Source organism: Aptenodytes patagonicus, chromosome 3 (genome assembly GCF_965638725.1).
Source record: "Aptenodytes patagonicus chromosome 3, bAptPat1.pri.cur, whole genome shotgun sequence".
NCBI classification, from domain to species: domain Eukaryota; kingdom Metazoa; phylum Chordata; class Aves; order Sphenisciformes; family Spheniscidae; genus Aptenodytes; species Aptenodytes patagonicus.
In genome coordinates this window covers 21,228,125-21,240,256 of record NC_134951.1, presented here as the reverse complement: position 1 = coordinate 21,240,256, position 12,132 = coordinate 21,228,125, and the positions used below count along the sequence as shown (strand labels likewise).

At 38.5% G+C, this 12,132-nt stretch overlaps 1 protein-coding gene across 2 annotated transcripts in view; it reads left to right on the top strand.

Moving 5' to 3' along the window:
- The window catches only part of COLEC11 (collectin subfamily member 11), a 43,260-nt gene extending 31,541 nt beyond the window's left edge, over positions 1 to 11,719 (top strand). Inside the window, exons 4-7 of one of the 2 annotated variants that reach the window (XM_076332828.1) lie at positions 6,383 to 6,454; positions 7,182 to 7,235; positions 8,595 to 8,690; positions 8,865 to 11,719. In XM_076332828.1, the coding sequence (XP_076188943.1) occupies positions 6,383 to 6,454; positions 7,182 to 7,235; positions 8,595 to 8,690; positions 8,865 to 9,256 (614 nt within the window). In that variant the 3' untranslated portion in view covers positions 9,257 to 11,719. Of the gene's footprint in view, positions 1 to 6,382; positions 6,455 to 7,181; positions 7,236 to 8,594; positions 8,691 to 8,846 lie in introns of both variants that reach the window. The other variant, XM_076332827.1, reaches the window with a different exon arrangement.
- The last annotated feature ends 413 nt before the right edge of the window (positions 11,720 to 12,132 follow it).

The following is a 12,132-nucleotide window of genomic DNA, read 5'->3' as shown; positions in this document are numbered from 1 at the left end:
CAGAGAAGGGCAACGAGGCTGGTGAAGGGTCTGGAGAACAAGTCCTATGAGGAGCGGCTGAGGGAACTGGGGTTGTTTAGCCTGGAGAAGAGGAGGCTGAGGGGAGACCTCATGGCTCTCTACAACTACCCGAAAGGAGGTTGTAGCGAGGTGGGTGTTGGTCTTTTCTCTGAAGTAACAAGCGATAGGACGAGAGGAAATGGCCTCAAGTTGCGGCAGGGGAGGTTTAGATTGGATGTAAGGAAAAATGTCTTTACTGAAAGAGTGGTTAAACATTGGAAGAGGCTGCCCAGGGAAGTGGTTGAGTCCCCATCCCTGGAAATATTTAAAAGACATTTAGATGAGATGCTGAGGGACATGGTTTAGTGGGCATGGTGGTGTTGGGTTGACGGTTGGACTCGATGATCTTAGAGGTCTTTTCCAACCTTAATGATTCCATGACCTTTAAAGATCCCTTCCAACCCAAACTATTGATTCTATTATTCTATTATTTTTCTTAGAGCCATAACCATTTGAAAATATATTATTTTAGTATTTTAATTTCAGCCTTTATGCATCTTACTTCATTTATACTGGTATGTGAAGCAGAGTCACATACTGTTCTTGGGCATGGAACTCAGCTGTCTCTCTCTATCTTTGCAGTGTTAGCACAGTCCCTGGCGCGGTTTCAGCTTGTGCCAGTGAACGCTTTCCCAGACAATTCTTGGGCACATTTTGGGAGCTAACACAATGAACAGCTTGCAAGTTGTTATTCTGGTTTGAAGAGTAAGACAATTTAATATTGCGGTGCGTACCATTCTTGGCCACCTGGTTCCCATTGCCAGGGAATAGTCCCGGGCATTTAGTTTACTAGTACAGGCATAGCCTCTTAAGTATGAGAGAAGACTCATTAATTTAACTGGATTGGAGCCAGAATGCTCAGTCATTTGTATAATTAAATTCTAAAGAGAGGTAATAATATCTTAATTTATATTTTAGTATTACTGATTGCTCATTAATATGTAATCAATCAATCCTTTAAATTTCTGAGTCAACTTTTACATGAATTTATTGCTCACTAAGGAGTGCTGCAGGCAGGATTCTATATAAAAGTCCTGACGTTGACAGTTGTGGATTCACAAAGTGGGTATCTGGTTCAAAACTGACTTTCAGTTCCACCTGAACTCAATAGGATTTTGAGAAAATCTGTGGTAAACTGAGTGGACAAAAATATAGCAGATGGACTTCAGTGTAAATAAATGTATTGCCTAGGGACATTAGGGATACATAATTTAATTCACACTTACAAAAACCGGAACTGTCACTTAAGACTCGAGAACTGCTCTGAAATCATTAGCAGCAGCCAGCAAAATGCTGCCCATCATCAGAAAAGATACCAAGGACAAAACAGGAAGCTCATTTTTGTGGCTGATTTTGCTCTGTATAAAAGCCTGACATGCACCTGACATGAGTGTGGTTCTGGCCTCTGTCTCTCCAGAAGGACATGGGAGATTAGAGAGGGGCACCAGAAATGTGAAGAAGATGGAGGAGCTGCCTCATAAGGGCAGTGGCTGGGGTTGTGTGACCTCTCTATTTTGTACCTCTTGCTGCCACTGTGGGAATCAGAGTGTTGGGCTAGATGGACCACTGGTCTGAACAAGCTTGGTGTTATGCTGTTAATGTAATTCTGGCAAGATATGTGTTTCATAAGGGCAGTTATTTGTGTTTGTGTGCATCTGAATATAAACTCCCCCATTCAGGAATGGACCATACTATTTCCATTTCTTCTGTTTTGAATGTACTTTAAAGTCCTTTAAACTTTTCTGCTGCCTTCCTAGATTGGATTTTTTTCTTACTATCTTTAGTTTCCTTTGCAAATTTTCTAGCCTTTCTGATTTCTAGTCAGGATGGATTGATAATAGTTTCCTCTTTTTTTTTTTTTTTTTCCTGTTTGTTATGCAAAGCTTTTAAATTTTCACTTTGTCATTAAGATACCTGTCTAACATGAGTGAGATGGATCACTGCTGAGAGGTGTTTATTTCTCCATTGCCTACCAAGGGAGCTTAGATAAATAGCCTAGTCTAAAAACCTAACTTTCAGGTGGCTAATGCTGGGTGAGATTAATTTGCCCCAGCAGGACAAATAATGGATTTGTCCCAGTGGGATTATCCACTGTTTGTTCATATAAGATGTAACTGTTGTAACCACTGTTCCCTAGCCAATCACCAACCTTCAGTGGTGTGGATAGTTCAGATTATTTAGCGTAAAGCAGTACCGTAGTCTATTGGTGTATTCAGAATTTTCTGATTTCCAGTTGCCAATAGTTTTAAAAAGTTAAGTGTCCTGAATGTAGATTAATCCCATACCATAACATCATTATATCCTTTAAAAATACTGTTCTCATTCAAGTCAGGCTAAATTTTTGCATTGGGAATACTGACTGCTGCAAGACTAAGGAAATACACTGGGGGAAAGACATTTTAAGCTTGGTCTGTATCTTACATTCTTTTTCTAAGTATCCTCTGCAGATTGCTGTCAAAGATGGCACTAGAGTCAAGCAGCCTTTGGTCTGGTTTGGTACGCTTCTACTTTTGTTTTTAGGTAGGTGTCTGTGATATCCGCTATGTCAAATCATGAAGAATTTCTATCTGGTTTGTCTTCAAATCCTTAAGTTTGGGAAGTAAACTACTGCTCTCTTCCCTCTGACATGATTCAATTCAATTTGTCTGTGACATAGTAAATTTGTGGTTTTGCTGGATTTGTCTTTTTGACACCTTTTTCTTTTTTTAAGTAGTTTTATACCTTCTTGTCTGTTCCAATTAATCCTGTCTGAAGAGATTTGCCATACTGTATGAAGACCCCCATTTATAGTGTTGCACAGAGCCAAAGCCCTCATTTTTTCACTGGTTGTGCTGCCCACCATTCATCTCTGGTATTTTATTTCTTCTCTTGTTTGTGGGCCTGAAAAGGCCACCAAGAAGATAATTTAGAGTTTCCTTCTCTTCAGTTCTTTCCAAAATCCTTTAAGTCTTCTATAATTGGTTCCAGTGTATACCACCTCCATCTGAGAGATGACAGATGACTTGCTTCATATTCTCCATTCAAACTTTCTGATAGATTTCCTACTTTTGGTTATGGAGACTTAATTTCTTTCATTTGTCCTAATTTCTTTCCAGCTCTCACTTCCTGATTTCATTAAGACTCTTTAGGCTGCATTTTTGGCAATCATAGAGCCACTAAAAAGGATTTTACAAAAGGTATTAAAACTTTTGAAACCCTCAAGGCAGATGGTTCTGTCTTGAAACCTTGTGATTTATTCTGCAGAAGAAGCAGAATAAGCAAACCCCTGGAGTAGAAGCAGGGGTTAGTCACTGTAAGAGAAAACCAAATCCAAACAGTTCTTTTAATGAGCACAGGAGACTTAATGTATGTCTTCATTGTTTGAGCTAACACACTTTTACTTCTGAGCCGATCATGTAGATTTTACTGGCTATTACTGAGAAGTAGTTCATTTTCTGGGCAGTATTTATGAGAAAGAAAGTGAAGTAATTATATATATTATGTTTTATTTATGCATTAGATCTATGTGTTTATTTAATTTCAGGTGTAGCAGCCTGAAAAGAGAAAGCATTCAAACATCTGACAATCTGTTATGGTAATCCCAATACCTAAATATCCAAAGCAAGAAAGGTCACTTTCAGAGCAATTTGATAAACTCGTTACAAGCTGATACTTTAGGGATTTTCAAGGAAATACCCTTTCAATATACTATCTATATTGGATAAATATCCAATGGTAGCATCAGTACCTTTATAACCTGCACAGCCCAACGTATTGCATCTTTAAGGCAAGCCATGAATATGTTCTGAAAGTGAAGCTATATTCCAGAAAGTAGATCTTCAGCTGGCTGAATGGATTACTTCCATTCTTCCAGTAGGAATATATAGCATAAGAGAAAAATATTTTTGGTTTTTGTTAAAATTTCCTAATCAAGTCCATGTCTAGTGACTGAATTTGATCCTTGTTGGAAACAAAGGAAAATCATTGATTGTAGGATTGCCAGTAATTAATTAGACCAACAAGCCATACACATTCAGCTTCTCTCAGTTCAGAGGAAATTATTTCTTCCTGACTCACATGCCATCAAGTGACAGTTGCTTGAGACTTCATGGAGTAATACAGAGGACATCTCTTAGCCCAGTGGTGATCAGTTTATAATCTGAAGCTTGTTCCTGATTACACTTTTAAGTTAAAGGTAATGATGAAATGGGTCATATCCAGCTTTTAAAAATATATAGAGGAAATATGTGGCTGTCTGTTCAGTTCCAGTAACAACAGAGGGCAACAGTTGTCATGGATCCACAACTGAGGCTGAGCTATGACAATTTACACAAGTTCAATTGCTGGATCCCTATGGTAGATTTTCCTCCTAACTTGGCTCATTGATTCCTTGCTCCTGTGTAGCCAAACAGTGTATAACAGAAGTTGCTTTGAGCAAAGAAACAATCTTTTCAACAAACATTGAAAAAACTGCATCAGTATTTCCTAAAGCAGTCTTGGTCTTGGGTTTCTGCAGGATGGGAGTCTCAGAAGGCATTTGGCTTCTCGTCCCTGTAGTCCCTCCATACCCGCTCTCCTTTAATACTGTGTGGTACAGTGGGAAACCTATCTCATATGACATAGCTGCACAGCTGTGCTACATCCAGACCATGTTTCTCCTTGAAATCATGATACAAAGAGGCCTAAATCTGATGGCAGAGCATTAATTTGCTCAGGTGTTGCACCCAGGAAAGGGTATCACCAATGTACACTGAGATGCGGTGTTATTTCCTGAGGCTCCTCGGGCCGTAGGAACTGCAGCATCAGGCAAACTCTGCCACATTCACTACATAGTGAGTGTAACAATATGACAGGTCTCATTTCATAGGTCTCAGAAAGTCTACCTAAAACAAATCAGGGAATCCTCTCTAAACCAATGCCAGAACCAAAGTATCATTTAGAAATAATAATCCGACAAGCTTAGACCACATAGAGTTTATTGACTATAAATGGCTTGGTTTAAGCCAAAACCTTCAGTCACGTGTAAGCCTGCCGTATTTACTCTATTAGGTGACTAGTGCTTATTAATTTCAACTGCTGATCCCCTAAACTTGTAGATGAGCTCTGTAGACGTGGGGTTGAATAAGGCTTTGCTATTACAGGCTTAAGTTCTTCTCTCAGATTCACACCACTAAGATAATTATTTTTCATAATGTTTGAGAAATGCCATCCAGAAAAACCGTGTGATGTAACAGGTGTGTTTTATCTGTTTTATTATTTGAGCTCTGGAGGAGCTCAGATCAATGACATCAATACTTGGACTGTGGCACATGTTTTATTAGTAACAGTGCTTCAGCTTGGTTTGTGAAGACAGTGATGGCAAAGAAACTGCCTGTTCCAGTGCAAATTCTGTTTCCCCTGAAGCCATTGTAATACTCACTTTACATCACACAGGAAAGTACAACTAATAGAAAAGAGGTCAAGGTCAGACAAAGTAAGTGAATCAAGCTGTCTTACGTTAGATTTCTGGGTATGCCTCATGGACGCAGATAGGTAACAGTGGCTGGTTCATGCAGATTTGTTGACAATTTCAATTGATCTTAAGAGGTGGATAGTTGCCTTTTATTTGTAAAAACATAGCTAAGGAAAATGATTTTTTAGCAGCTCCTTTGCTACAACTGCACTTTGAAGTATTCTGTAGAACTGTCTTTAAAACTAGTAACGTTCAATGTTGCTGGTTTGAGTCAGACTTTGTATGAACATGTGCATGTGTCTGTGTATATATGTATATAAGTCGATGTAAGATGTCCATTAATTTTCATTTTTCATTAATGTAATCTTCAAATGCAAGAGCAAAGAATGAGGATGTGACTGCTTCTACAGTGTTTATATTGTATAAATAAGCCATTAAGTCCAGATTCAGCCCTCAGTTACAGTGGAGCTACTGTATTAGACGAAACTGTCAGTTGTGCTTGGATCCTTTAGGTCTTCTCAGCTCCATGATAGTTTTAATCCACTGATCCGTGTTTGAATGCAATCCCTACTCATTTTCAACTTAATTCTGGCATGGTCATCTGAGAGAAGTTTGTAAAAAACCTTTTCCAGTGGCTCTCAGCCAAGATCCATTTTCATTTACACCTGCATACCTATTTAATGTCAATTGCTTTGCAAAGATTAAATCACTGTCTAGGTTGTTATATGTAAGTTCTTCACAAGGAGTGAACTGGACCTCTGGAGTTCAATGAACATTGGGGATATAGCGTGGTTTTGCTCATTGTAAAAACTGGTATTGCAAGCATGCTAGAATCTGAATGAATCAGACTACATTGCCACCTTGTGTCTTTTGTCTTTCTTTTATGTATAGGAGAAATGGGGGACAAAGGACAGAAAGGCAGCATGGGACGGCATGGAAAAATTGGTCCTATTGGTTCAAAAGGTATGCTTAGTTCAATTGTTTCTCCATTTGTGTTTCAGATGAAAAATCTGTGATCATTTATGTTTGAGAAAACTTTAGGGGCTTGAAAAATAGTTAACAAGTCTCAGAGTTTACCATAATAGGGAGTTTCTCACACTGTAGTCAGCCAGATGACTGAGATCTCTCAGTCAGTTACCTTTTGCTCTGACAGCAGTATATTTGGCCTTAAAGCAGGGAGAGAATCCTGGTTTAAGGCTAAATAAAGAACTTTGTGCACCATCACACAAGTGTGGACAGTTAAGAGAAGCAGATAGGAAGATGCACTGTATTTTGGCACACTCTTAAGAGCCAGAAGACTTGAATTCTAATCTTGCCTACCCCATAGGCTTCCTATGTGACGTTGGTTAAGTCATTTGGACCATTGTTTACCTAAGCATCTAGATTATGAATCTAGATTTAGGCATCACGGTAGCATATCCAGTCCTTTTCCCTCTACAGCATCTGAACTTATCGGTTCTGTGAAGTTCATAAATGTCAAAAAATGGATATTGGTACATATTCTTTGTGTTCAAGTTTCATAGCTTTGGCTGGCCTTTGTTGTGGAACAACTAGGACAGAAAAATATTTTTGCTTGGGCATATTTCTACTTTCTACATTTGAATGTTACTAGAGAAAAAATAAACAAGTGCTAAATGAACTGTTGACCAACAAAGCTGCCTTAAATTTATATTCTTTTTCATGTCTTTAGGTGAAAAAGGAGATAATGGTGACATAGGACCACCAGGTCCTAATGGTGACCCAGGTAAGCCATGACACACCTTGTGTATGTGAAGGATTTTACAAGATGCATGCATCATCACCAAAAATACATGTCTGTTTACATACTGGGGGAAATAATGAAAAATTAAATATTTGTATAGGCACTGTAATATTTCACTGTAATATTTTCAAATTACTTAAAATTATTGAAACTATAGTAGTTGCTGGACTTGTAGTGTATTTGTTGAAACAATGTCTCAGAGCTCCTCAGAGGTGTGATCACTCCAGAAGACTAGCGGGAACAGAAGTGCAACTGTCCCTATAATTCATCACCAGTGCAAAGGGACATCTCTGCATATCCCACTCTGGCTTCCAGCCAACACAAAGGAGCAGGTTGGAAGCTCCTGCCCCTCCATGGATTATTGTTATAGGAGCCGGAGATGACCAGGAATACAGATCTTCCAGAGAAAAAGGTGAAAGCCTGGCATAAGCGTAAGCCTTACAAAAGTGGCAGATTCAGATTTTACCCAATTCGTCCCTTCCTAGCACAGTGTACTAGAGGTGCACCAATTAGTTTTCTTATGAGAACATAATTTGTCACTCTAATTCTTGAGCCAGAGTACCATATACCTAGTCATCAAGCGCAGTTTTGCAGTGTAAGTACCCTGTACTTAGACTGACTTAGACACCTAAGCTGAGTAATTGGGTAGTCAAATGCAGATTTGAATAATTACACACAGAACTGGAAACTGTAATTGATCCTCACTTTAAGATTTGAGCCCATAGATGTAACAATTATCTTTTTAGTATTCTCATTCAGATTATTTTTGTCAAACCATTATCAATTTGGGTTAATAGATGGTTTTCTATTGTCTTATTTTATTGGAAGAAGTACCGTAAATTCTGTACTTTCAAAAGTACAGAACTACATTTGCAGGTAATTATGTGCATTACATGGCCTTATGGATCTGCTGTGTTATGTTCCTCATGAGGAACAGGTGAACAATGCACTGTGCAGATTTTTGCTGTGGCAAAAGTGCTCTTTGGAGAAGACTGAAGAGAATAATTTTACTCAAAATGGGAAATTTTGACAAATGTTCTTAGTTAAAAAAAAAAATCTGTATTTTTTTTTTTGCAGGGAATATCTGTCTGTGTTTAAGTTAGCGCTAATCATGCAGGGCTGAAGCTGCATGGGAAGTGAACTGAGCTGTTCTGGATAGGCTCAGACACCCATGAGAACCATACGATGGTGCAGGGTAGCGAAGGCTCTAGGTTTCTGTCTGTTATTTGCAAGACAGCCCTCTCCAGGGCTGCCAGGCTGGGCCTTTTCATAAAATTGTTTAGATAGTTATTGAAATTAGATGGCTTTTTGATTTTTTTGTGTATCTGTATCATTTCACAGGCATCCCCTGTGAGTGCAGCCAGCTAAGGAAGGCTATTGGCGAAATGGATATCCAAGTGGCCCAGCTGACAACGGAACTAAAATTCATAAAAAATGGTAGGTTAATTTTATATAAATATTTTCCTTTCTTGTTGCCTCTTTTTACTGGTGTAATTGCTCGTAGAGGGCGTCACCGTCCCGCATCTGATTTGTGAAGGTATTTTGGGGTGTACAGTAAGTTGGTTTATAGAAATGCGAGTGCTCACTTTTCAGCACTGCCCTCCCCCGCAGCTGTTGCTGGTGTGCGTGAGACAGATAATAAGATATATCTGCTGGTGAAGGAAGAGAAAAGATACAAGGAAGCCCAGCTCTACTGCCACGGAAGAGGAGGGACGCTGAGCATGCCCAAGGATGAGACCGCCAACAATCTGATCGCCTCATACATCAACCAAGCCGGGCTCACCAGAGTTTTCATTGGGATTAACGACCTAGAGAAAGAGGGAAATTTTGTCTATTCTGACCGATCGCCCATGCAGACCTTCAACAAATGGCGCAGTGGGGAGCCCAACAATGCTTATGACGAGGAGGACTGTGTGGAGATGGTGGCATCTGGAGGGTGGAATGATGTTGCGTGTCATATTACCATGTATTTTGTGTGTGAATTTGACAAAGAAAATGTCTAAGCTTGTCTGCTCTTTATTTTAAGAAAAGTTTTTAAGCCGATTGTACAAGTTACCCCATGTTTATAGAGTACAAGTGATACTTTGCAAGTATGTGGCATCAGTGTTGTACAGCTGTAAATACAATTTAGGTATTTCAAATATCAGTATTTACCCTTCAGAAGGGAAGAGCAGTGATAAGACATAGCTTGTTTTTTCTGTAGGAAAATATATGTATTTAGATAAAAATGTGGTTTGGGGCTAAAGTCTGCCCTCACAATAGTTAACAAATGCGATTGCATGACTGTAAGGGAAGGCAGAATTTGGCCTCTAGTTGTTAGAACGATTATTTCTGAAGAAGTAGATTTCTGATATTCTTTTATCTTAGCAAAACTTGTAGTTATAAATGTTAATTGCTTGTAGTGCTACAGGGATATTTCAGCAACAAGGCAAATATTTTGTATACTCCAGTTAACAAGTACAAATATTACTGTAAGTTTTTTGGATGTGAAGGTGTTACAACATTTTTTTGAAAAACAGCCAAAGCAAACCAACAAATCAGAGGTCCTACCAATTTTGTAATGTTTCTTTATTAAACTGTTCACAGATGTATGACAAGGAGGCACTTAAGTAAACTGAGTTTTAGTGCTGAGGGAGGACAAAGTTCTTATAATTTAGTACTGAAAGAGAGGGATCCCAGCCAGATGGGTGTTTTGGGGTTGGCTAAAGGTAAAAGTAAGATTTTGGTTTTCTGCATTCTTTAGTTGAGAATGATTCAGTGCATGAACTATTTGAGGCCCCAAATAATTTCTTAAAGTAAACGCGTTTCACATTTGCATAAGATGATCTCGGTGCACCTTGTTACAAAACAAATGAAATACCAGCCCTCCACAATTTAAGGCAGACTTCACAGATAGACAATGAATCTCATAAAAATGGTTTAGCTAGTTCCTTTTGGTAAGAAAACAGCTTACATGTTTACTCACATTGTAAAGATGCCCCCCTGAAAAGCAGCAAAAGTTTCCAAAATTTTCCTGATTATGTATATAGCAGTAATAAGTAATTTTGCACAAATAATTTATGTACCCAATTTACAATTGCATGTGATGGAAAATGTGATGTATATTTAAAAAACCAACAACATAATTTCACAAAGGAAACAGTGAATTACTTTGGATCTTCCTAGGAGCCAGTTGCATGACATCTTATCTTGCTGTTACGCATAGAAAGATGACTGCAAAATCTCTGACTGTGTTTTTTCAGGAATACCTTGCACAGTGTTTTCAGATGATTTTTAAGGAGAAATGATCCTTTGTATAACATAGTAATCAAAATACATATCTGATCATTATGGGAGATTGGTCTACAGGATATCCACAGTGGATGTGGCATGTGGTCCCAGAGATTTCCCTACAGCAAGGCAAGACCAACTCATATCAACTCTACGGTGCCATGGTATATAAACAATCAATGACCATACAATTCTGTTCATATCCACAGTCTGACAATATTTGATGCGATACTATTAATATATACCTAAGAAAACAAACCATTTTGCTTGCTATATTTACCCTGTGAATTTGAATCCATTATATATATATATGTTTGCTATTAATTTTGAAGATCGGTAGCAAATTCCTATAGTATTTGAATATCAGTCCAGCTCCAGAGCAATCACTCTAAGAAATGAACAGTCCTTTGATTGCTTTACTTTCTTTCTAATAAAGGTAGGTATGATTTCTATATGTTAGGTGTTCTTCCAACTGTATATTGAAATCTATTAAATAATGTGAACATGGTTCTACACTAATATTCAAAGACTCTTTACAGAATTTGCAGGGAGCTAACAATTCCAGTGGAGCAATTTATTTGTTTAGAATAGTGCCTTTTGAACATCATGATTGTTTCCTGCCTGCTATAGAAGTCCTGAGAAACCATTTAAATTTCCAACATACTTTTGTCAAATCATTGTAGCTATATTAAAACAGTCCAAACCTGAGTTACAGATATCTGGAGCTCCCTCATTATGTATGTGCTGAAGTTGCTAACTGTTTATTTTTCACCCAGGTTTTGAAAGTCTCTGTTGTAATGTTCGATTTCCTCAGAAACATGAAAAGAGGCCTTTTGAGGAGGTGGGAAGCTTTTTTCAGATGCCAAATGCTCCTATTTTAGCTGGAAGTCACACCATGTTTATAAAGATTGCCTTGATATGTACAGCATTTAAGCAGTCTCAGTTTCTATTAAAATTTAAGATGAAAAATAAAGGCAATGGAAAAAACATTTATTTCCCCCAGTTTTCATGTTCTTCAGGATATAGTTTTGCAGCTCTTGATATGCGAGATAGAAAGGAAATTAGCTGTATTGTCAGAGCCCTGTACATTGGCTGCAACAGTCCTTATTTCACCATTTGGGTAAGGGGAACAAGGCTAGTGTGCAAGGTGTCTAGCTGTCCTGCAAGGAGCAAAGACTGCACATGTGATATTTACCCCTGCAAGGAACTGGGCAAGAAATGATGGAGGGACTGGAAATGAATGAGCCCTTCATCATTTCCTTCACCCTCCAGTTGCTGGCCCCCATAGGTGGACCCTTGCCAGAGGCAGAAATCAATGTTGCATGTAGTGCTCAGCCTGCATGAAGCCTGCTGACGTGCGTGGTGAGATTTCCATTACTCTCAGTGGAATTTGGAGCTATTGTTTTAGGAAAAAGACAAATGATAAGCTAGTTTTATTTGGGGTATTTTCCATGTGCATTAAAACCTGCATTGTAATATCATTGCTCATCTTGCGTGGCTCTGTGGAAGCCTTTGGTACATGTCTGTTTGGGAAACATGCACTGAGATTTCCCAGACGGTACTTATATGCTTTACTTCTGATGGACGATTTTTCCTCATGAATATTTCC